This window comes from Trichoplusia ni, chromosome 11 (assembly GCF_003590095.1).
Source record: "Trichoplusia ni isolate ovarian cell line Hi5 chromosome 11, tn1, whole genome shotgun sequence".
Classification (NCBI taxonomy): domain Eukaryota; kingdom Metazoa; phylum Arthropoda; class Insecta; order Lepidoptera; family Noctuidae; genus Trichoplusia; species Trichoplusia ni.
In genome coordinates this window covers 6,542,067-6,568,649 of record NC_039488.1, presented here as the reverse complement: position 1 = coordinate 6,568,649, position 26,583 = coordinate 6,542,067, and the positions used below count along the sequence as shown (strand labels likewise).

Genomic DNA, 26,583 nt, shown 5'->3' with positions numbered 1-26,583 from the left:
CGATATTGATGCAAATGTGAATAGTTTTATAAAAAAAGACTAAGATTTTACAACTGGTCATAATAATCATTTTACTGTTAGAAATGTTGCCAACATATCTTGCACTAGCTGTTGCCCGCGACTTCGTCCCCGTGGGTAGACGATATAACTTAAAATTTATACCTGCCCTGTTTCTTTCACATTTTCCATTGTATCTTCGCTCCTATTAGTCACAGCGTGATGGTTTTTAACCTAAAGCCTTCCTCGATGAATGGTCTATTCAACACAAAAATATTTTTTCAATTTGTACCAGTAGTTTCTGAGATTAGCGCGTTCAAACAAACAAACAAACTCTTCAGCTTTATATATTAGTATAGATATAGATATAGATATGAAAATCCTTTTGCATAATATGAGGCTCTCAACATATTTTATTATATTATTTAATCTTTACTAATGTCCTCCAGTGTTAGATAGCCTTAGTTACTTCGCACACTATAATAATATATTATGTAGGAGCAGATTTATGAAATATATTCCAAAAACTGAGAGCCTATGCATGCACTCATATTTCCAAAAAACCTAATTTTAACTTCGTAACCAACCGCAACAGCTATTAAATAAATAAGAATGTTGACTGAGTATCAAAAGTAGAAAACTTTTGAATCCTACAGATAGATAATGAAAAAAAACTTAGACAACGTTTTTTTGCATTTATCTGAAAAAAATATTTTTTATGCCACAACTCTTCTCTTAGACTCAAGTTTAAGAGAAGAGTTGTGGCATAAAAACTTCCCAAAATTGATACACATAAATGACGTCACACGCAAGTTTCATTCACTTTAATTTAATCAATTCATGTTTTAATTACTATTCATACATATTCTAAAAGGACAGTAAAAAAGTGGTCATTACTATAAAAAGTATCTATTATAAAACTTAAAGTTAATATATTTACAAGAATAATTATACCTACCTTTTCTTATAGTCCGGTCATTTTAGACATAAAAATTGTGATCAAATAAAAAAAATCCGACAGAGTCAAATCTTCTTAGAGACCTTGGGTTTACCACAAGGAATAAAGTGTCAAAAGTCCCCATCAGTCCCATGTGCGCTTAGGGACTTATTCGGGGCCCAAGGTCAAAATTTTAGGTTTTTTGGATTTTTCTCGAAAACGGTAAGTTACTCAAGAAGCAAAAATGCCTACTCGTGTGAACTCGTGTCTCTTATGTATACATTATACTATTGATAAACATGATAAAGGAGATTAAGTTTCCCTCATTTTACATATAAGTCCCACTGCTAAGAACAGGTCGCATAGAAAGAAAGGATTGAGCATTGATCAAACATATACTATATCTAGGTACCTAAAATATTATTTCTTTATTCAATCACTCTCCACATAAGAAAACAATCTAATTAATTAATTTGGCATGATATTGTTATTTTCACAGCGAAAACTGCATTTTAATTCAGTCTAAACACTATACAGTATTTATTTTTTTCATATTCGATTTTTAAACTTCGCTTCGGATTAAAAAAGAGTTCATGCACCTAGCTAACTCATAGCTCCTAAACGGCTGAAGCTAATCTGATGCAGTTTTTTCAGACCAACAGCATTTTTGTACAAATCTACTATTTTAGCCATGTGGTAAGTAATTTATACTAGCTAAGAGTCAATCTAATGGTATGGTCTAAGGGCTACATTAATTGTGGTCATTTTTGTACTTGTCTATATTAAATCTTTGGCCTCAATTTTCACAGTTCCCATATTAAACATTGTAGATATTTTCGATATTGTATCCCTTCATAGGTTGTAGTGGTTCGTAGGTCCATTCTTCATCCGATGAGTCTTGGCGTTGATTGTAGTATATGCCTGTAAAATAAAGAAAATATTAGTAAAACACGATAAAAATGATTTTTAGCTGCTATAGGTACCTATTTAAAGTTTATAATAGAGCAACAAAAATATAATATTGACTTAAAAGTAGTGGTTCAAATTGAATGACATTTCTTGGGACCAAATGTCGGCTACGTTATGTTAAATGAAACAGAATCTACAAAATCGATCATCCAGTCCGAAGGCCTAAGAAAAAAATAGCAGCTAATTGTAACCCTCCACCTTTCTAAAGTCGATTAAAAAAGAGGTCGTGGATTAGCTACAACTGCACAAGTTCGTGTGGTCCCGGCTGTTATTCATACATCATTGACAGTCGTTACAGGTAGTCAGAAGCTTGAAAGTCTGTCAACCAGTCTCAGTAAGGGGTATCGTGTTGCCCAGGTTGAGGAGGTCAGATAGGCAGTCGCTCCTTATAGTATGAAAAAATGTCATTAATGATGGTTACATTACCTTGATCTAGAGGCTGGGGAACCGGTGGCTTTGATTTCACAGCGGGCGGCGGTTTCCCTGTGGAGAAGAAATTTCTCTTAATACCTGCACTACGCTCTGTCCGTTTTACGAACAACCTTTTGACAGTTTGTAAAATTAACCAAAAACGAGCTATCGTAATCGAAGATACGATTTTAAGTGCTGTCATCGAATCAGTACCTAACGTAATTTTTGTCACTTTTTGTCATGAGAGAACGATTTGCCCCGAGGGGCATATTATTAACTAGTTGTTGCCCGCGACTCCCTCCGCGAGGACTTCAGTTTACAGCCCGTTGTGGTTCTTGTTTTCATGGGAATTCCGGGACGAAATGTAGCTTCAACCACCCCACCATTACCCTTCCTTAAAATTAAAATACCCATAAAATCACTGTGCTCGTATTTCCTTATTTTAAATGAACAATTTTCTAAGCCAGAAATTATTACAATAAGATCTGACAAACTTTTATCCCCATTACCCCCGTTTACAGCCATTTTTTCCAGTTAAAAGCCAGTAGCCTATGTCCTTTCTCAGGCTCTAGACTACCTGTGTAGGCTGTATACCAACTTTCATTACAATCAGTAGTTTTCACGCAAAAACCACTGAAAGGATTTAGATGGAACTTGGTACACAGATAGTTTGTAACCAGGATTAAGACAGGATAGTTTTTACCCCGATTTTATGTTCCTGTGGGATCTTTTTCAATTTGTAGCGGGCAACAGCTAGTGTTAAATACATATAAACATATCTATACTAATATATAAAGCTGAAGAGTTTTTTTGTTTGTTTGAACGCGCTAATCTCAGGAACTATTGGTTCAAACTGAAAAAATATTTTTGTGTTGGATATACCATTCGTCGAGGAAGGTTTTAGGCTATAAACCATCACGCTGCGACTAATAGGAGCGAAGATACAATGGAAAATGTGGAAAAAACAGGGCAGGTATAAATCATAACTTATAAATCTTCTAATCACGCGGACGAAGTCGCGGGCAACAGCTAGTATAATATGAACTTACTAAGTCTGTGTGGTGACGCGTTTCTTGAACTCGGACCCGGTATTGAAACTATTGGTACTTGTACAACTGAAAATAATATCGAAAGCAGAGATTAAACATTTGTAGATAAAGATTTGTTAATTGTTAAAAGCCACCATCTTATATTTATTTGTAAAGATTAGACGAATTAGTAATATTAATGAAATGAAATTATTTTTTCTACAAGTATATCATATATTGCTGTGCCCGACAGGGTCCATAATGGTTCTGTATTATTATATTTTTAAGACAATCATGTACATTATGGAACGCAAAATTATTGAGTATTGAGTATATCATCACTTTTACATGTCTATTTTGAGAACGCTGGAGTCGACATTTCCTATCTGACTACCCTTTGAAGAAATGTCGAAACAAACTCAGGGGTAATGTAATACCAGCCTATATACCCTATATACAACCCACGGCTGGGCAAAGGCCTCTTCCTGTATCGTTTGAGCATTGATCACTACATTAGCTAACTGCGTGTTGACGATTGCAAATTTCAATATTTGGAATCCAGTTTTAATTCACCGTTTTTCTGTCGTATCTTAGAATATTAAAAACTACATTTTGATTCGATTTTGAGCATCTAACTCAATGTGCTGCCAAAACCTGGTAAAATTGTTAATTATTAAAATTATGTAATAATGTGTTTATTAAAATATTTTTTATTAAATAAAACACATATTAAGAGTGCTTTTTCTTACCATTTCTCCTTCTCCAAGCATTTTCTAATTCGTTCGGAATCTTCATTGTGTCTATAAAACAAAAAGATATTTGAGGATATTTTCATTGAAAGTTACAAATTAGTGCTGAAACTAAATAAACCCTTAGGTCAAGTGTTTCATAATCTATATTAGACCATTTAAATCAGGTTATAATACGAAATCTTCTTAGGGCGGTATTTTGCGGTATAATATACAATCTACGATACTAAGAATGTGACTTTCTATTAATTAAAACAATCGAAATCGGTTTTATTTTTAATCCGTACATTTTATAAAATATATGTTTCGCGGGGTGTTCTACAAACATTCAAGTCACATGCACAAAGACACCCAGACTCAGGACAAGCATTCGTGGATCACACAAACGCTCCTACGCAGGGATTGAGTCCGTGACACGTCACGTCCAGTGGGTGTGGTGACCTCAAGAATCCTTGCAGCCAGATTTACCCCACTTTTACCCCTATATTAGTAGACAAATGTAACTTATTTTTAAATATACCAGGCTAATTTCTCGCCATCACAATTTCCAAACACCTTATCGATATTAATAGACAATTTTGAACCTTACATTCAACAATATAAAGATACTTTTTCATTAAAACCTTACCAGAATTCGTCCTCGGTCGTGGTGGTTTCGGAGTGACAGCTGGTTTATTCGTCAACGCCTTCACCGCTGTATCAAGTTGATCCTTAGTTAGTTTTGGCTGAACCGACGATTTAAGGACTGAAACAAAAAAAGCATTTTAAAATTTTAGGAATAGGTAAGTTGTGGACATGGCCAGTAGGAGTATAAATTGATTTATTTAGGCACTAATTTACAACGGCTGCATGAAGATCCAACTACAGCAATTTAAGGATATTATTATTATTACTAGCCTGGAATGTCTCACTGCTGGGCAAAGGCCTCCCCACTCGTCTTCCACTTGTCTCTCTCAAGAGCCGCGAGTAACCAGTTCGGACAATTTAAGGACAATTAAATGTAAATTAAAATTATAAAATAAACAGAAGATTTAATTTAGAATACTTATAAAACACACAAATCCCTACTAATATTATAAATGCGAAAGTAACGCTGTCTGTCTGTCTGTGACGCATTCACGTCTAAACCACCGAACTGATTTTAATGAAATTTGGTACAGAGATAGAGTTGACCTTGAGAAAGAACATAGGATAGTTTTTTTCCCGGACATTTGTAGAGTTCTCTTGGAAACGCGATATAACCGACTTCGATGCGGGCGAAGCCGCGGGCGAAAAGCTAGTTAGAATATAAAAGCATTGAAACGTAGCAATAGTAAAATAGAAGGTAATAGTTAAAATTAGATGAATACTTACTTGGCAAGATGTTAGCAGGAGGCGGTTCATAAGTGTTTTCTTCAACCAGCATTTCTGAAAGAAAAAACACAATTCAAAAATTTGGAAAAACGCACTCTTGCTTTTTTTGCAAAATGGCCGGCTATGAGAGCGAAGAGTATGGATGTGTGATATTCTTGGAAAATTAAGGTTCAAGAGTTTTTGCCAAACCTTTTCTGAAATATTCATACATAATGGTTTCTTAGGTTTACGCGAAGTTAGACATTGTAATGAAACTACTTTTACGGATTTTATCGCGGTTTAATTTTAGATTTTTCTTTTTTGTGAGTTCCCGACGCTTCGACACCTTTGCAGGTATCATGGTCACGGGCAGACTGAACTGGGATGGTGTTCGTCTTGACCGACCAAACGAACGCGTGTCGAAACGTCGAAGCCGCGATAAAATCCGTAAAAGTAGTTTTATTTATATGTTCATAAATTTGGGTATAATAAAACTAATAAACCTTTAAGCTAACGGTCGTAAATTAAATTTTGCAAAACTACAAAATTCCCCTTCCTCCTCAAGTGCATCTCCACTGAATCGAAGATGGGAAAAGTGGGGTGAAACGGACCATGAATTCACCAAATTATTTCCACACAAAATATAATAATTATGATTGTTTTCTTTACGAAAATTCTACTAATCTCACCTTCATATGTGTCTTGGGGTAGTGGCAGGGGAGGTCGGTTGGCAACAATCATTTCATGTTCTGCAATGAAAATTATTGTACTGTATTTAAGATAGTCATAGTCAAATTCTTTAATTCAATTAGACCAGTATATGGCACTTTTGAACTTCAAACAATTTACTTATACAATATTGAAATCTAGTGTCAGTTTGTCGGTCAGTCTCCTATTGAAGCTACCGCTCGATTAAGATCTTTATTTTTAGATATTTTCACAGGCAAATAAGTTAAAGTTTACAATATAACTTGGCCGGAAGAGTAAGAGGAAAAAACTTAAAAACTCAAAAAAATATTTGCCTGTCAAGGTTAAATATCGCCGTCTCTAATAAAATAATATTTAATTTATTTGTTATAAATGCAAGATGAACCGGCGAAAATAACTTCTTAAATTGAGATGTAAGTTATCCTATCTTTTAAGTTGAATCAAACTGCACACGGTGTTCAAATTTGATTAAAATCGCTTTAGCAGTTTTGGATGCGTAATTTGCCTGTATTAAGATAATTGCCTGTAGTAAAATTAACTTACGAATTGGTTTCGGCGTTGGATAATTCGCAGTTTGTGCCTGTCGAGCGTTTAATGCTGCTATTGTGAGAGGCCCCAGTTTCTCTGTATCTACTCTTGGATTCCCTGTTTGGACGAAACACAATTAAAATTTATTTAACTATAACTCCATAACGGCAGCAGGTTTGCTTTCAGGAATCAAAAACCTGGAAATTTTGGTGTTTTTCTGCAATGGTACCTGCAATGGTACCAGGGGATCCGAGGCCTCGAAGCAACTAACTTAAACCAAGGGGCTCTTTTTTTGATGCATAGTGTCCATAATGTGGGCTTCTACCGTGGTTTCATATTTGGCCCCTAGTCATAGTGGTGGGCCCCTGGTCATTGTGCGCCCCTAGGCACTGGCCGAAAGTGCCTTATGGATAATACGGCCCAGACTTAGAAGAAGTATTTCTGGTTACTCTGGTTAGCAAAAGCTTATCGTAGGCGGGTACAAACGTGTAGTACATTGGGCAAAGTGGTTTTTGACACAATGATCACGGATTGCTATTTAAAAATATTAAGTACTAGCTGTTGCCCGCGACTTCGTCCGCGTGGTCAGAAGATATAAGTTATAATTTATACCTGCCTTCTATCTATCTTGTAGGATTCAGTCAGCGTTTGCAATGTAAGCGCAAAAAATGTGTTATTTTACGACCTCATATTAGAAACCTCAAAAATTGTAGCCTATGTGTTATTCTGATGTATAAGCTATATTGTGGTAAAGTTTCATTCAAATCCATTCAGTAGTTTTTACGTGAAAGAGTAACAAACATCCATACATCCATACTTACAAACTTTCGCCTTTATAATAGTAGTAGGATGCAAATAATAATAATAGGGGAAGGTGGGGTAAGACGGGGACCTTAAGGTATTTCATAAATAAAACCCATCTTTTTTAATTGCACAACGTAGGAACTTTTATTAATTAAATAATCAGTCTTTCTTCTTTTAATAACAATCAGTCAAAACAAAAAAAAATAAGTTCTTCTCATAAAAATATAAACTTTTAAAAAATAACTGAATCACCCCATCTTACCCCACCTATAGGGTAAGATGGGGTATACCCCTGGGGTAAGATGGGGTATAGACTATTTAAGCGCCGTCATCTTCACAAACCGGGCAGATATGTTCAGCTTCGTCATCGCTGTCTTCCACTCCTGCACAGACACAATGCGCTCACTTGCCTCAAGTACGATAAGTGATACAAGTATGATAATCGGAATACAAGCCGCGACAGTATAGACATTCTGTATCTTCTTCTTCTGTGCCTTTTCGCTTTTTCGGTTTTTCAAGTTCTCTTTATTGTTATTTTTGTCATTTACTTTTTGTTTGTTACATGTGGTTTTAGTTTCTACCTATTTTAGTTTTCCTCTCATTCTTTTTTATATAGAAAAGCAGTAATAATAGCTGCTTTTCCCCTTCTTCGAACTTGTCTTGGTCTTTTTTCGGCGAATCGCGAATAAGGCATTAACTTTTTCGGGCTAACCAGATGGAATGCATCATTATCTATATAATCATTTACTGTTGCCTGCTTGAGACATGAGGTTGAAGCAGTTGGTGGAGGTGGAGAGTTTGCTAAATGATTTACGGCGGTGTAGCCATTTAAGCATCAGGAAATGACAACATTACTGTTTTTGGAACTGTACTATAAAAAAATAGTTAATGTTGAATGCAATCTCAATACAAACTGAATAACAACTCAGCGGATAAGATCGGGTACCTACCCCGTCTTGCCCCACATAAGTGTCCCATCTTTCCCAAACTGGACTTAAAAGTTGTATTGAATTTTTAGAGGTTATAAATCAAAAGAAACCGGCATGAATTAATGAGTTTACAATAGTAAAATAAATACAAATTAACAAAAAAAATATGTCACACATTATGTTTATCATACATTATAACAGTCATGCACTTTATATGCTTCAATAATTAGATAAAACCACTTCAAATTTTAAAAATGTACTTACCATGAAGAATCGTGCGCTCCTTCGAACAAACTTTTTGCGACTCTAACAAGTACTGATAAATACGACTAGATGGCGTCAAAATAACTTTTCAATTAATACTGTATTATATATTTTTGGAGGGTCCCCATCTTACCTCGCTACCCCGTCTTACCCCACCTTCCCATATACATAAGGGCTTGATGTAAAGGGAGGTCTAAGAAGTACCAAGAAACTGAAAATTATGGAAGGAACTTGTCATGTAGACAAGAGTTCTTATTCATCATCAGCCTACCCTTTTCCCAACTATGTTGGTGTCTGCTTCCAGTCTAACCGGATTCAGCTAAGTACCAGTGTTTTACAAGGAGCGACTGCCTATCTGACCTCCTCAACCCAGTTACCTGGGCGACTCGATACCCCTTAGACTGGTTATCAGACTTTCGTAGCTTCTATCCACCCATAATAACTGTCAAAGTCTATAAATAACAGCTGGTATCCACAATTTGGCGTGCTTTCCTTAACACGTTATGACATACATGGTCTCCCATCAACTGACTGAAATTATGAAGCGCAGTTCTACCCTAGCCAGATAAGATGGGATTAACTACAATACTCACGTGGTATTGTGTTGACTGCGGGCGGCTGTGGTGGATGCACTGCTCCTCGCTCTGTAGAACCAAAAGCACCACCGTATACACATTAATTAAATAAATTAGGATATAAGAATACATGTGGAATGCAATAAAAGTGTAGAGTATAGTTCAATTCTACAGATTCACCCGTTTCTATTTGGTTTCCATGTAATAACTTAACAGTTCTTAGGTCCGTATTACAGAAGGCTACTCAAGTCCAGTTTGATCTTAAATCACCTGATCATAGTTTAAATATTGAATCTGCACTTGAGGGTCGTTCTTATTTCAGAACATTATTCAAACTTCACTCAGCTGAACCGAGATTCTAATCGCGTCTCAAGCAGAGAATATGTCTTGTCTATGAATCAGACTGTCTTCGTTTACAAATTTATCTTTCCCGAAATTCTGGTTCAACATAAGTAGGATAGATGTATTTTGACTGTCTAAAGATATTTTGATGGATGGAGCTGAGTCGTTGATATCATCACGCTAAACACACTGCGCGCGAAATCTCGCTGGTTCAATCTCTAAGTAGGACAAGCGTTTGTGTGATTCACGAATGCTTGTCCTGAGTCTGGGTGTCTTTGTGCATGTGACTTGAATGTTTGTGAAACCCCTCGGGACATAAGGATTAAATTCCTTAGTGTGGGAATCGTTTCTATAAAAAAGAGAGAAAAATGAGTTTTACCTTCTCGAACTGGCAATTCAATTTGAGGAGCTTCATATATAGTATCACTCTCTTTGTCTGGGTCTACCAGGGCAACTATTTTCACCATCTTTTGTCCAGGGTCCGAGCAGTAGCGAGCTGAAACATTATCACAGTTGTTAACTATACATTTGTGCTGAACAAAACAAACTGAATCGAATTCGATCAATCCGTTCGTGAGCTATGATGCCACCGACTGACAGACAGATAGCCACGTCAAACTCCCTCTTTTTACGTATGACAACCTAGATGTGTCACTTTATACAATTTCACTTTAATTTTTGTTTCTTTTTGGATCTCTATAATAGCTAAAACTTATTTTTCACTTACCTCTGTCATTAGTATTTGTTGATTCCGATTTCTTTGACAGATTTTGATGTCTGTTTATAGCTTGAGCTGTTAAGAATAACATTATTATTATAAAATTATATTACAGTAACTTTTGATAGGCGTTTTTTAAAATAATTAAAAACTGTTTACTCAATAAATATGCGCGAGTAAAACAAATACTAAGGAAATTGTTGTCCGCGGTCTCGCCCGCTATAAATCGAAAACGACCCCACGGCAACATGAAAAAAGGATAAAAACTATCCTATGTGTTCATCCTAGTTTTAAACTATCTGTGTACCAAGTTTCGTCTAAATCCGTTCAGTGGTTTTTGCGTAAAAGAGGAACAAACATCCATACATACAAACTTTCGCGTCTCTGATAGTTTGTTTATCTTGATTGATGTACGCAGATGTATCGTAAACATGATTGATGAAATAAAGTATAAAATATAACTCTTTAACGGCTATAACCAACCTTTAGACTTCAAATATACAATATACGACGCTTGAGCAAATATGATTATTACGGCAACAACGCTCCCAGTTATAAGAATTATAACCAAGTTTGAATCTGTAACAAAAATAGAGATATTACATTATGCATAGCCAAATGGTTGGGGTCACCACGCCAACAGTCGCGGGTTCGATCCCCGTGTAGGACAAGCATTTCTGTGATCCGCGAACGCTTCTCATGAGTCTGTGAGTCTGTATGTAGTATACCCCGCGACGCAAGGATTAAATATCATAATGCGGAAGTCGTTATAGTAAATAAGCATATTAACCTATAACTATAATATTAACAGTGTTTAAACGTCCCACTGTTGGGCACAGGCCCCTACCCATATAAGGAAGGTTTGATCATTGATCGATATCACATTTCTCTGCCAGTAAAACGGACTTTTTAAAAAGTTGATGAAGGTGAGAGCAACATTGATATAATATAACAAAATTACGTGAAGCACAAAAGAAAGAAGGAGAAAAAAAGGCAAGGTTTTTAGTTTTTCTTGCTTCATAAGTAGTCGTCAAGACAAATCCAACGAGAGCAAATCGAATGAAGTTGTGTAGTTTTATTGCGAAGCTGCTACGACCATCTTTCAGTTTTAATCATCATTTTAATGTAAAAGCAAGATTAATGATTAACTTACTCTGATCTGGAAGTTGACCCGGCACTAAAACAAAAAAACACATTCAATATAAATTGTTAGACGACGTCACTTGCCAGTACGCTCTTTACTAGCAAGTGATGTTACTAGCCCCCACTAAGACACATTTCATCATCTTAAATACTTTTAATCTTCCTCACTTCTTAATGATGTGATAAAATGATTTTTTTTTTGGATGTCTCTCTGAGGGACTTTTAGACCATTGAAATGTTACATTTGAGGTTGCGTTGTGTCAGTGTGAAGCTAAAACCAAGTCTTAAACTATTTATGACAAAAAATGTTCCCAAATGCAAATTAAATATTCTACAACTTTGGTTCAGCAACTTTTTCGTAGAACAATAAATAAAAATGTTATAAGCGATAATGTTCAGAAATTCTAAATTGTGTCTTCTAAAAAAGGTTAGCACTAAAAAATTTAACATTTCAATGGACTAAGGGCCGATTTTTTTCTATCTGAGGAATAATGACGGGCCTATTGGTCTAGTGGTTAGCGACCCTGACTGCTATACCGGAGGTAGTGGGTTCGATTCCCGCCCAGGACAACTGTTGTGTGATGAGCATGATCATTTGTTCTGGTGTCTGGGTGTAATTTATCTATAATATGTATGTATTTAGAAATATATAAGTAAGTTTATCAGTTGTATGGTTACCATAACACAAGCTCTGCTTAGCTTGGGATCAGATAACCGTGTGTGAGTTGTCCCAGGATATTATATTATATTTATTATTATAAATATGGCCGTTTGACGTATTTTCTATACAAAAGCTGTCAAAACGTCAAACATATTCGTCGAATAAAAGTTATCTGGCGATTGAAAAAATCGCCCCTTAGTCAAATACCCTATTGAGAACTACCTTTTTCTGCAGTCGGTTAAGCTCACCTATTTTGACGTTTGTAAAACAGATCCTCTTCGTATAGTTGTGCCCTTGTTTGTGTTCTATAGCTACATTCATATCATTATTATCTTTACGATTCAGCAACTTGAATTCCCATATGCCTTCAAGGGATGGATGTACAGTAGTGTTCTGATAAACAAGAAAATATTTGTTGATAATAAGTTATAATATTATTAAATGATGTAACGGTTTATTCACGATTGTTTATCGGGATTGCCGATATATACTTACAAATTTTGATTCTTGAAAGTCTTCCTTTACAATTGTATCGTTAATTTTCCACCTGCCAAAGAAAATATTTGAGAAAATCCCTTTTCAATTTAAGTTAAATGAAAATTATAAAGAAATGTTTTTTCTTAGCTGAAGGTTAGTTCCTTCTGAAGTGCTCGTGGGTAAGTTATCTTCTTCTAATATATAAAATTCCCGTATCACGATGTTAGTTACCGTACTCCTCCGAAACGGTTCGAGCGATTTTTATGAAATTTTGTATACATATTGGGTAGGTCTGAGAATAGAACAACATCAATTTTTCATACTCCTAAGTGATAAGGGTTGCTCACACTAAAAAAAATATATTTTATTTTTTGGACGAAAATTGTTGTTTTTTTTTTTTTTATAATGTGGCATTAAAAATACATACAACTAGAAACAGTATTCGGCAAAACAACGTTTGCTGGGTCAGCTAGTATAACTACATATATAAGTTGGTCGATCATAGGTTAAACTACGCTTGATACGGTCGGTCCGTAGATGGGTGCCCATCTTTATCATAACAAGTTCCTCCGTGTTTCGGAAGGCACGTTAAATTGTGTAACCCGGCTTCCTACATCTTTGCCAGTCGTTACAGGTCAGAAGCTAGAAAGTCTGACAGCCAGTCTTACCAAGGGGTATCGTGTTACCCAGGTAACTGGGTTGAGGAAGTCGGATAGGCAGTCGCTCCTTGTAAAACACTGGTACTTAGCTGAATCCGGTTAGACTAGAAGCCGACCCCAACATAGTTGGGAATAGGCTGGGATGATGATGAAAATTAGTTTTTTTTTTATTTGGGACGTACTTACGTTGCATAATCAATAATATTCCTTGAATCAATAACAATAGGAACGGTCTGTCCGTTTGTAAATGTGTGATCCGGTTTAATTGAACATCTGTCATTTTGTCTGCCATCTATCAACATTTGATCATCTGAAACAAAAGATGTATTATTAATACCAGTCTATATACCCACTATGGGGCATAGGCCTACTCCCATATAGGAAGGTTTGAGAATTCATCACCACGCTAGCTCACTGAGGGTGATTCTAGATTCTAATATATATAAACTTTTCAATCAATCATTTGCTCAATAAATTTTGCTCGTGGGCTCGCCCTCTACAAATCGAAACTGATCCAACGGGAACTAACAATGGGAATAAAACTAGGAGTTAATCCAAGTTATAAACTATGTGTGTACCAAATTTCATCAAAATCCGTTCAGTAGTTTATGCGTAAAAGAGTAAATAATATCCATACATACAAACTTTCGCGTTTATAATATTAGTAGGGATTTTAATGCGATGTGACATTGTTTAGTTGCGGGTGGATCCAGTGACATTTAATTTGACGTTTTTCCCTCAAATGCGGTAATACGTATAATGTATAACGCTGTGACGCAATTGATAATAACTCTGAGTGTACTTCACAGAAGGAATTACAATGTGACATACATTGTATGCATGATAAATATGTATTGGAAATGGAAAATGATTTGGTACCCAACTAAACTATAAACTATTTGTTTTTGGCGGGTACTAAAAAAAAATAGATCAAAAAATCTATAAGCCTACGTTTTTAAATGTCACTCCATTCCATTTTAATCAAAATCGGTCTAGCTGTTTTGACAGTTGTAAATTGCATTGACATCGGGTTTCGAAGCTATCCTGAAAATTTCAGCCTGCTAGAATATCGGGAAGTGCCTCAAAATTGAGTTGCAAAAATCCAACCGGAACGACAAACAAACAAGAAAAGCGAGTGTATAAAAACGTGGGAAATGTGACCGGTCAAGTGAAAGCTGGTATCGCGAAACTGGGGGTTCCTTACATATAGGCTAAACAAAAACTAATATTTCATGGGTTTGGTCACGTGCAGTTTTATTACGACTGTACTAAGCGTTGCTTAACCTCAATGTTTCTTTTCAATATTTGTTTTCTGCAACATAAATTAAATCATCTGCGATAATTTAAACTGTCTACGTATCATGATTCCTGAGATACAACCTGGTGACAGACGGACAGATAGACAGTGGAGCTTTAGTAGTAGGGTCACGTTAGTGCCCTTTGAGTTTTTATTAATTTAAAAATTAAAAGAATTAAAGGATCCCTTCCTCCAAAAATTCTAATTTTCATATAATCATAATTCATATCCTTTTCGAGTTTTTCTCAAAAGTCTTAGAATCGAATTCGAATAGGAAACCTAAAATTAATTAAAAATGGGCAAAAACAATTAATGAGACAGAAAGCGGTAACGTAGTAGCCCTAAACGCAAAAACAAATATATCCCTTTGCTTTTACCATGTAGGCCTATCGAGAAATCCGCCTTTGAATTTCGACTTACTATAAAGAGGACAAATGAAATATTTCTGACTCATGATAATTAACTATTTGTCTTTGTTACAGTCAATAAGTCTGTGGTTTTAGTTATGTACATTGAACGGCGGTTAGAAAACAATATGTAAATTAATTTCTGTTATTATTTTTTCAAAGATTCAAATACTTACCTATATAAATAAGTATATTTTAATTTTCGTAAGACAATACATTATTAAACATTTGAAACCTATCCTGTCCGGTTTAAGAAGCAACTTTTGACATTTCGTAAAATTTACAAAAATTGACGCTTACTACTAAAATATAACTTTCAGCTTGAATTTCGGTTCGTACTTAATTTTAAATTGAATTGAACAAGGTTTAAATTCCAGTCGTTCTATCATAAGAAAATAGCTTTTTAAGTCGTCGATTAGAAGTCTAGTCTTTTATTGAACTTAAGCGGCATAAAGATGAGAATACTCCCGACTAATACAGTTAAAAACACGGAAAATCGGTTCATCCCTTCAGGAGCTTCGACGACTTAGACAGACATACACGTTAATCTTATCATATACTTTGGTCTTTGCGTCTACAGTTGAAAGTGTAACCGGGACTTTTCTTTAACTTTGTAAAATATAGAAAAACCCAACAAATGTGCTTAAACGTTTCAATAAATTTGTTTTCTCTTAATACAAACAAGGAAAAAATAATAATTAATATAATTAAATGTTAATACAAAATGTTGACGACACAGGATTTCAGATTGCGGTTTTCTATTGTTTTGACTTCTTTTGGAAAGCCCCAAGTCTCCTTAAACGAGATTTGACGTTCCATTTTAGACTTTAAGAGTAAGTTATAAGTTTTAAAGTTAAATAAATGGAAATTTGGATTATGTTTATTGAGGTTTACCTACGGATGAGGCGAGGAGAATCCTCAGATTCACCTACCCCCTAGGGGGAGGAAACGGGTAGTGTCAGACTCTTACTGATTAAACCTAAACCGTCGTGCTACGTCATCCGCATCTGTGTGTCGGTGTATGGCATTGCGTTGCAAGCCTCCATACACAATATGCTTACTCCTGACAGAACAAAGACCTGTTTCAATTGAACTGACTTTTGACAGTACGGATAGCCGAGTGGTGGTGTTCACCACGCTAAAACCACTGAGTGAGACGCGCGATGATCCCCGCGGAGGACAAGCATTTGTGTGATCTAGGAATACTTGTCCTAAGTCTGGGTGTCTTTGTGCATGTGACTTAAATGTTTCTGACACCTCCGCGATACAAGGTTTAATTTCCTCAATGCAGTCGTTTAAAAAAACCATGACTGTCAAATAAAAGTGTAGTAGGTTCAAATGCCTGCACGCACCAATGCCTTTTCGAATTAATGTGCTTTTAAATAAATAATCTTCATTTTCTAAAAGCCTGAGAATTTATTGAAAAGTTTTCAGCTATACTGGTTTCCTCACGATGTTTTTTATCGCCGTTCACCACGTCTGGGGTCCGTTGGGTTTAAAAACTAGATGATACATGAATTATACGATAAGAAATAATAAATAATTAAATTCAGATTTAATTGTTTTATTTTTCAAATAAATAAACAGAACCGAGTTATTCAAGAGCAAGATTTAAACAATTGTTTCATAAAGAACTGTTGAGATTTCAACGTTTATCACATTAATATTATAAATAGTATATTATGTGAATGTTTTGCGAAATGTTTTAGCTCCATTTTACATATTCTATCTAATATATAAAATTCCCGTGTCACGATGTTAGTTACCGTACTCCTCCGAAACGGCTAAACCGATTTTTACCAGATTTTATATGCGTATTCAGTAGATCTGAGAATCGACCAACATCTATTTTTCATACCCCTAACTGTTAAGGGTTGCTTACACTAAAAAAACATATTTTATTTTTTGGATGAAATTTTTTGTTTTCATTTTTTTATAATGTGGCATTAAAATACATACAACTAGAAAAAAATTACTAGGCAAAACAACGTTTGCTGGGTCAGCTAGTATTATTATAAAATTTCATTTCAGTCAAAACTAGTGTTCGGTACCTACATCAGAATATTCTATATCTATATGTTTTAAACCTACGACATAAAAATGAGAATTAAACGACTTAACCAAGTAACCACTATCACTTACCAACTAAAATAATTAAAATGTAGTAATTTTTAACTTACCTATAGCTTTTACGAAAAACACTAAAACCATTAAAAACAGGATATTTATTAACATTTTGAACGTCAGATGTTACTCTAAGGACGTTGTGTCCACACTAACTTAGGTGTCAACGTTTCAAAGTAGGGGAACAATGATTCTACGTCAATTTGAGACAAGTACTGTTTTTATGACGTCATTATTTCGAAGTGACGTTTCTTGTTTACATCTTTGTGATGAGTAAGCTGGTTTATTATTATTTTGTTTATTTTTCAAGTAGTTTAAGGAATATGCGTTTAATTTTATTGGTGTAAAGGACGCTGTGTTACTGATGTAAAGAACGCTGTGTTTGTCTGTATGTGCTCCTGTACAACTTAAAAAGGTTAATCGATTCCGATGTTGCTTTTTTGTAAAACTATAATTATAGTTAATAACTATAGTTTAATGAGAAAGAGGATGACAAAATATTTTTGTCTAGAGTTTTTAGGTATATTCTATTTTTTGTTCCCGGTTACATAATTAACCAAAAAATGACCAAACTACAGTGAATGAGACATAATGGCATGGTGTCACTTCTATGTATGTAAAAATTGTGCTTAGTCACAAAATTAGTTACAAAACTTTAAAATAATTCATCTTTTAATTATTACATATTCAAATTCATGTAAAAACAAAATTAAAAAATACAACTTTTCAACGATGTCACATATCGACAATCAGGAGAAGTCTCAACAGATGCTCAACTTATGGTCACCCTAGCGTGATGTAAAGGCAACAGGATAAATAGTATTTACCCTGATTTATATTGAGAATAAATGACAAATTATAATATTAAATACATTTTCCTCTAATTGGTTTAAAGTAGTACATGTTGGTGTATACATTTCTCCCAAAGTTTTTTTTTGTATTGCGACCATTTTTAATGGCTTCGTTTTGATGGTTCCGTATCTAAAGGGAAGGAGAACCCTATTGTTACGGCTCTGCTGTGTGTCTGTTTATCTGTCTACCTTTGTAAGGTTCTAACTAAATAACTACCAAAAGGGTTAAGTCTAGTGCTAGGGCTACGGTGCCTCTTTGTCCGTCTCTCACCAGTTTGTATCTCATGAACCGTTATAGCTAAATATATTCGCATTGAAATATTTTATTATATTATTTTTCCTCTCGCTAGATCAACAAACAAAAAAACAGATGTTAGTACTTTGCAAATTTGTTTTTATCTCTCATAGCATACTCATCATAAAATACATCTGTGAAAATTTCATCCGACTAACTATCATAGTTTATTAGATACACCCCGGTATCAAACGTATATATAGAAAGCGGAGCTTGAAAAAGAGTTGTTTTCCCTTTTGATCGGAATCTTAGTTTAAAATTCTGTATAAACGAATGTTTATTTCATGTTGTTTTCATGTTTCTTAATTAGGTACAAATATCGTCATTATTGTAAATATGAGTCAAAAAGGCGTGTCGTAAATAATATAACTTAGGTACATTACTTTTAAAACATTCATTTTAGACTTACGACGCCGTACTCTATCTCGCTTCAATATTTATAGCTAGCATTATAGCTAACTTACAAAAGGAGAAGATTTTCAATTCGTCGCTATTTTTTTATCTTTGTTACTTCTGAACTTCGGACAGGAAGAACTGATTTCGTTAATCATTTTGTCGTTTAACGCGAAATAACTGTCACTTGGTCCCGTAAAAAATCATTATTTTTCGCTAAGTAGTTTTTTAATTTGAAGTCGATCGTTTGTTTTTTTATGTTGTTAAGTAAAACAATTTTACAAACAAGTCCCTATAGTTTCAATTCTGGAGCTCATTAGCGCCTATTTCTGCTTAACAGTTGCATTTGCATCCGAAATAGCATCTATTTATAAGATCTACTGAACTGAAATCATTGCTAATTGTATTTATTTTTAACTGGACTCGTATTAAACTTGTCAATGTTAGCGACAGCGCCATCTCTGATTGCACGCGCGAATTATTCGCGACATTTCGCAAACTGTACGTCAAAAATTTTCTTCTAAAACTTTGGTTCCGTAGCGTAATACAATTGTTATTTTAATAAAATGCTTTTTTACATATTGCTATTTGTAAAAAATAAGGCAAAAAGATAATACAGCTCATCAATTCATAAAACTAAAACTCAATTGAAAAAGCAAACAACAAAAAAAGTTCCCACAATTCGAAATACGAAAAAAAAATCCCCTAATTTAAACGATTCGAATACCGAATCGCATTTGTTTTTAAAACGTCTCCCCTCAAAACAGCGTTCGCAATTCAAATTGTTGATAGTAACATCGCAGGAAGGTTTGAAGTATCCCACACATTCTATCATCTAGCATGAGCATAGATATTTGGGCGGCTCTTGGCGCATGCGTAAAACACAGTACTCTGCTTACCCAGTCGGAATCAAAATGGCTTCCCAACGTATCGTGTGCAATTGATTTTTTTTCCCCACGAAACTAGTAAACCTACACATTTCAGCCTCCGCGTACCAAAACGAATTATTTTAAAACCGCGTTACCGCACACAGCGATGTTTAAAAATAAATTTAGTTAGACAGGTTATGGTGTATCGTGAATCTTATGTTAAGCTAGATTTTTCTATCAAATGTATATGCCTGTGTGTTTTATGTCACCCCGCGGTCAGTGCACACGTAAGTACATTTAATTCATTTAATAAACCAGTAGATTATGGTGTGCTGTTATAATAATACCTAGTTATTAAGGCCGACAGATCGTATAGGCGTCAACTAAAATGTAATGCGCTAAAAGTCCGGACAGTTTTGCCGCATTTTTGTGATCTACAAAGTGAATTCGAAATTTGAGTTTCAGTTCGATTTTTTGAAAAAATTACGTTAGTGTACTTATTTTAAAAATGGATCAAAGTGGAATGACATAACATTAATGAGTAATGCATAATGTTCGGCTGCCGAAGTGGGTTTCCCTGAATTTTTGGAATCCTCTTGCCGTCTCGCTCTTCCTAATAGCTCTGTCCCGTTCCTTCGACGTTCCTGAATGGGTGTGAAGCATGCGCTCTCCTTCCTGGCGATGTCTGGACGACATAATGACGATTTTTTTTTAATTTCACGGGCGTTTTTTTTTCAGCCAATGTCACTGTTGGCATACATTTTCCTGTAAAATTACGTGTAAGGTTAATCTGATTATTGGTCGTTGTTGCTATGTAATCGCATTAGCTACTTATCTGTGAGATGAACTCGAAAAATTTGCCGATCGATCATAAATTTAGGTTAGTTTTAGTAACGTTGGCCTCTTAAGCGGTGACTAAAACCTTTTTTTTTTATATTTTAGCACCTTTTTTTTCAAGGTTACGATTCGATTTTCGATTTTGCGTTGGATATAACATACACTGCTTTGCAAAAATATAGTGAGCACTTACATTTTAACGGTATAACCTCATTTGTAACATATTTATATATAAGTAGTATTATAATAAGTTATAGAACTAGGTAGTATCTATTTTATATTCTTTAAGTGAAGTTTTCCCCGTCTGCGTCAAAAAGAGTTTTATGTATATTTGCCAATTTTATCACATGTCAATAACATTATTATGTAATTATCTCTATTTTCCTGTTTAAGTATTAAAATATTTAGTGTTTTGATATTACAAACAGGAAAAAACTTAAAAAATAACATGATCGGAATATTCAGTCATTGACCTACATTTAGATAATTCTAATTACTGTATTACGCAAATTTTCATCAAAAACGATACAGTCATTTAATGTGTCATAATTGTATCAATAAAAAATATAGTTTATTGATTTTTGAAACAATGTTATTCAAAAGATGCCGCATAATTATTAGATCAATAGCTGCGCCCCGCGGTGTCAACACATTAATTAATTAATAATTACATTATCTGTTCAACCTATAAAAACACTACATTTTTCATCAAATACAGTAGCTCGTATATCAATCCGGTGTGGCAGCTACCTCCATGCCACATTTCATCAAAATTGATTTAGCCGTTTACGCGTGAAGATATAACAAACTTAGAAATGTATGATATGCTAATATGGATACTGGGTTTTTTGGAAGCGCATTTCGTTTTTAAATCTAATAATTTCCTGCCAGTTACCATTTTCCTGGTTTTATGAAAACGAGAAATCTATAAAAAATAACACACAAAATAAACACCATTTTCCATACTTTACAAAAACATCCGTACACACGCTAAGGTTCATTTTCATAATTTTTTCCGATTCTTTCAAATTTCATTCAAATTTTTGGCATGTCGTTCAAAGTTTTCGTCCAGGCTTCGTTGAGAGCGGTCGTGCGCTTGTTTTGTTTGTTGAATTTACTGTGAATTTACTAAGCTAGAGTGGTGATTGGTTGATAGTGGTAACTCGGTGCCTCTCGTTTCTTCTCGTGCAAGTCTTACGAGGTGCTCCTCCCAGGGGGCGGCGGAAGCAGGATACCAAATAATAGTTGGTGCCGATTGGAGCGTCCTTCCACTTTTGAAAACATTGATAAAATACGACGACTTGTGGGATTGGAACCTGCGACCTCAGAATCGTGAGTCGATGTTTTGACGGCAGCGCTAATGAGTCAGTGACGCGGGGTGTCGAAAACAACCATTACTATCAAACGGTAAGCAGTGACATCTATAAAAGGTGAGCTGAACTAATTACTTATTGACAGCGCTTTGACAACTTGAGTGATTGGTTTTGGAGGCACTAGTTTGTAGAAGTAACACACAGATGGCGCCACCAGTGAGTTCTTGTGCAGGTTGTCAGAACAATATTGATAACGGACAAGGCTTAAAATGTTGTAAATGCAGCAAATTTTATGACATTACCTGTGCGAATGTGTCCGAGAAGAACTACAGTTCTATGAGCGGGGTTCAGAAATGCAAGTGGATGTGCCAGGAATGCAAGAGTAAACTACCAAAGGTGGGAAACATCAATACACCAGTACGCAACCAAGATTTTGCTAACGTCTCGAAAGGTGAGAGTCACGACTCTGGATTGGAAAATGTCACCATTCGAAAGAATAAAAACGATTGCAATATAAAATCAAACAGTAGTCCTCAACGTACCAGCTCATCACATAGCATACGAGTAGATGACTCACTTGTAGCGGCAGTCACTGAACAAGTTCACAAAGTGATTCTTGAGGAGTTACCGGGATTAATCACTAATATCATGAAGGCCGAATTATCCTCTATAAAGGAAGATTTGCAGGATTTTCGAAAGTCTATTGGCTTCATCAGTGCGGATTACGATGAAATGAAGACCATAGTTGATAAGCTAGTCAATGACAACTCAATGTTGTCGAAAGAAAATGAGATGCTGAAACTCACTATGTCTGAGATGTCGGACCGCCTGAACAACCTGGAACAACATTTACGTGAGGAGAACCTGGAGTTGCAGGGTGTACCGGAACATCAGAACGAAAATCTAACTAATCTCATGGAACAATGTTCTCGTGTGGTTGGTCACAGTTTCAAGGAAGACGATGTAGTAAAATGTACAAGGGTAGCTAAGTTGAACAAAGACAGCAAACTTCCACGTGCTATTATTGTTAAATTCAGAAGCGTTAGAAAGCGAGATGAATTTTACTCTGCGGTCTACAGATATAATAAAACAAATCCAGATAACAAACTTAATACTTCACTACTAGGAATTAGTGGTGATAAGAAACCAGTGTATGTATCAGAACACCTATCTCCTACTAATAAGATTCTACACTCAGCTGCTAGGCAGAAAGCCAAGGAGTTTGGTTATAAGTTTGTTTGGGTTAAAAACGGACGTATATATGCTAGAAAACTGGTGGACTCTCGTTATATAATTATAAAAAATAAGGAAAGTCTCAATCTTATATGTTAGTGAGTTTATTTATTTTAGTTATATCGCTTTCATTGGTGTGTTGATAAATATAATAAAAATGTATCTTACAATATATTATCAGAATGTGAGGGGTTTAAAGAGCAAAATTCTTGATATTTACAACACAGTGTTATGTAATAATTATGATTTAATTTGTTTAACCGAAACGTGGCTAGATGATACTGTATTGTCTTCCGAGTTATTCGATGACAGATATTGTGTATTGCGTAGGGATCGTGACGTTAAATTTCGAATTCAATACAAAAAAAGCCATGGAGGGGGTGTACTGGTCGCTTATTCAAAAAGACTCAAAACTTTATTTAGAAAGGAGTGGGAATCTGGGACTCTGGAAGATTTATGGTTACAAATCAAGGTAAATGAATCTTTAACTATTAATTTAGGGGTAGTATATCTTCCTGAGTATTTACCTGCAAGTGTAGTAAGTGATTTTTTGAAAAGATGTAATGACAGATTTTGCACTACAACGAAACACTTGACTTGTATTGTGGGCGACTTTAATCTGGGTAATGTAAAATGGTCAACAGAGACAGGTTGTCCACTAGAATGTAACTGTGAGAAGTCAAAATCTCTCCTAGATTTATTTCAACTAAATTTGATACGTCAACTGAATAACAACTTAAACCAAAATGGTCGAATTCTTGACCTAGTGATAACGGACAGACCGGACTTATTTACTGTTACTCCAACCATTCCAATGAGCCGTTTAGACATCCATCATCCACCTATTGAATTAACACTACAAACTTGCAACACAATGTTGTTAAAAGAATCTTCAGTTGAAAAACTATGCTATCATAAAACGGACTTTGAGAGATGTAAACGAGAAATCGAGCTGATTGACTGGAATCAGTATGCTTTGGACATGGGATGTGATGAGTTCGTTCAATTTTTTTACAATAATCTCTATTCAATTATAGAAAAGTTTACACCAAAGCGTAAAGCTAAAAATAACAGATACCCAGCGTGGTTTACTAAAAATCTTATAAATTTACTAGGAAATAAATATAAAGCTCATACTAGATTTAAACGATACAGAAATCCTAGAGATTATGACATGTTTTCGATGCTTAGAGCTAGAGCGAAAATCCTTGCTAGTCAATGCTTTAAAACATATGTTGAACGAATTGAGGATGATCTTAAGCTCAACATAAAAGCTTTTTGGCGATATACTAAAAGCAAACGCGTCACTAATAGTGTTCCCAGTCGCATGTATTATCAGGATCAGGTTAGCAGCTCAGGTTGTGACACCGTTAACCTTTTTGCACAATACTTCTCTTCGGTTTATAGCTCTGGCACAACAAGTAGTCACCTCCCGGACTCTCAACAGACAAACTTCTCAATTATTGAATTTCAAATAGAAAAGAGTGATTTACTGAATAAGCTTAAACAAATCGATCTTTCTAAAAATGGTGGTTTTGATGGTATTCCCCCAGTTTTTATTCGTATGTGTGCTTCTGCTTTGGTCAATCCGCTGCATATAATTTTTAACAAGTCGTTGCAAGAAGGTATTTTTCCACAGTTATGGAAGATAGCGAAGGTTACGCCGATACATAAGTCCGGGGACAGGGGGGATATCACAAATTACCGCCCAATATGTGTTCTTAACTGTTTTGCTAAAATATTTGAAGGATATGCTTACAAACACATATACAGCCACTTCAAACACATGCTGAGTCCAAAACAACACGGATTTGTTGCAGGCCGTTCTACCAACTCCAATCTCCTGTATTACACCAACTATATCTGCGAATCCTTTAACTATAAAGCCCAAGTGGACTCGATCTATACAGATTTCTCTAAAGCCTTTGACCGCGTTGATCATTTAGCACTACTTGCAAAAGCTCAAGGCATAGGAATACATGGAAATTTGTACAGATGGCTCACGTCTTACTTATTGAATCGTTCGCAGTTGGTTACACTTAGTGGTTACGACTCCATTCCATACTTGGCAACATCCGGCGTGCCTCAGGGCTCAAATCTAGGCCCACTTTTATTCTTGATATTTGTCAATGATTTATTAAACAGCATTAAATGTGAATGCTTAGCTTATGCTGATGATATAAAAATATTTAATCGAATAACCGATCACCAAGATTGTGAACTTCTCCAGACAGATATTAACACAATCGTAAACTGGTGTGACAGAAATTTCATGTCATTAAACATCAAAAAATGTCAGGTTATTACATTTACCAAAAAGAAAAAACATACATTGAATCACAATTACTACATTCATAACACTGTTATAGAAAGGGTCACGGAAATTCGCGATTTAGGAGTAACTTTTGATTCCTCTTTGTCTTTTAGACCACACTATGATAATATATGCAGCAAAGCTCACCGCATGCTATCGTTTATTTTTCGAACCGCTAAACCTTTTAAACATTCGAGCTCTATGATAGTCTTATACTCCTGTTTGGTAAGAAGTATTTTAGAGTACTGTTCACCCATATGGACACCAATTTATAACACACACATAGATCGTATAGAGGCAATACAGAGACGGTTCGTTAGAGCTCTCTGCTCTAAATGTGGGCTAAGGCGTAAAATACCAGACTATGTTGATAGACTTCGCAACTTTTCTTTGGCAACGTTAGAGAGTAGGAGATGGATGGGCGACTTGTGCACCCTTCATAAAATTGTGAATGGCTCAATGGATGGCTACCTTCTTGAAAAACTATACATTAAAACACCAACTCGATCTGTACGTGTTCCACAACTGTTTAGTATTCCTGCAAGCAACAACAATGTATCTCAGAATAACCCATTGCATAGAATGTGTAAGAACTATAACGCTATCTGCTCACAAACCGATATTTTTCATGATAAATTAAGTGCATTCAAATCTTTTCTCTCTCATTACAAGAAAATGTAACTTTAGTAATCCACCAAATTGTTAACTTACCGCTATTTGGCTTATTGTTTATGTTCAGTTGTAATTTAACCTTAATTAGTCATAAGGGTTACCTTAATTTTTAGTAAAACGAAGCATTGTTTATTATAAGTGTCGTGTACAGTTGTAATCGGATTTCAGGTTCACTCATAGTTTGTTATGAAGATCTTTTCTTATTTTTTGTACTATATTAATCTGTTATCTGTATCTGTACCTATTGAAATAAAATAAAATAAAATAAAATAAAGGGCGCGATATAAAATGTGCTTAATTAGTGAATTTCAATGGAATTCCAGCACTCAGGTATAATTAATTATTATGTTAGTAAACATAAATAACAATTAGTAAGAAGTTTATGAGAATGTGAATGAACTATTTTGGAAAAATGTGAGGTTTTCCCACCGCTGAAATACCGATTTAGTATATTCAAGGTTTAAAGAAAAATGTGTACGGTATAAAAGGAAATCATTTATTTTGCAAAAAAGATATATTATCATCACTTAATACATGTCTTTTTCACGAAGGAGTTGACATTTCCTATCTGACTACCCTGAGAAGAAATATCAAAATCAAGTTCCATATAATAGTGTATTTGACTAAAAGGATCTGTTTAGTCCGACATAGAGATTTCCGAAAAATATTAGATCCGTATTTCTAATTTTATCTCGTAAACAAAAACGAAAGGGATACAGTGATTTAAAATCACTTACCATCACATTT

The 26,583-nt window shown here is 35.0% G+C and overlaps 2 protein-coding genes across 2 annotated transcripts in view; one reads left to right on the top strand and one right to left on the bottom strand.

The window, feature by feature from the left end:
• Positions 1 to 1,488: 1,488 nt before the first annotated feature.
• Positions 1,489 to 26,583, bottom strand: LOC113498991. Its single transcript, XM_026879290.1, has 17 exons — positions 26,574 to 26,583; positions 13,418 to 13,541; positions 12,591 to 12,642; positions 12,344 to 12,488; positions 11,445 to 11,468; positions 10,775 to 10,870; positions 10,301 to 10,366; positions 9,953 to 10,069; positions 9,250 to 9,300; positions 6,675 to 6,776; positions 6,113 to 6,172; positions 5,445 to 5,498; positions 4,720 to 4,836; positions 4,092 to 4,142; positions 3,364 to 3,429; positions 2,330 to 2,386; positions 1,489 to 1,855 (listed from the first exon to the last, which is right to left on the bottom strand). Exons 2-17 carry the CDS (start codon positions 13,531 to 13,533, stop codon positions 1,752 to 1,754), a joined length of 1,278 nt encoding a protein of 425 aa, XP_026735091.1. The 5' UTR covers positions 13,534 to 13,541; positions 26,574 to 26,583; the 3' UTR covers positions 1,489 to 1,751.
• LOC113498990 (putative fatty acyl-CoA reductase CG5065) overlaps positions 19,444 to 26,583 on the top strand; it is a 56,786-nt gene continuing 49,646 nt past the window's right edge. The window contains exon 1 of the mRNA XM_026879287.1: positions 19,444 to 19,754. The gene's annotated coding sequence lies outside the window, so the exon portion shown is untranslated. The remainder of the gene's footprint in view (positions 19,755 to 26,583) is intronic.

What these genes read in the sequence shown, in the direction of transcription:
- LOC113498991 (XM_026879290.1), bottom strand. Translation starts at nt 13,533, where the DNA reads ATGTTGATAGATGGCAGACAAAATGACAGATGTTCAATTAAACCGGAT. An exon ending in AATATTATTGATTATGCAAC is followed by an intron (nt 12,643 to 13,417) that starts GTAAGTACGTCC and finishes TTTCTTTGGCAG; the next exon opens with GTGGAAAATTAACGATACAA. An exon ending in TCCAACGCCGAAACCAATTC is followed by an intron (nt 6,173 to 6,674) that starts GTAAGTTAATTT and finishes TTTTCATTGCAG; the next exon opens with AACATGAAATGATTGTTGCC.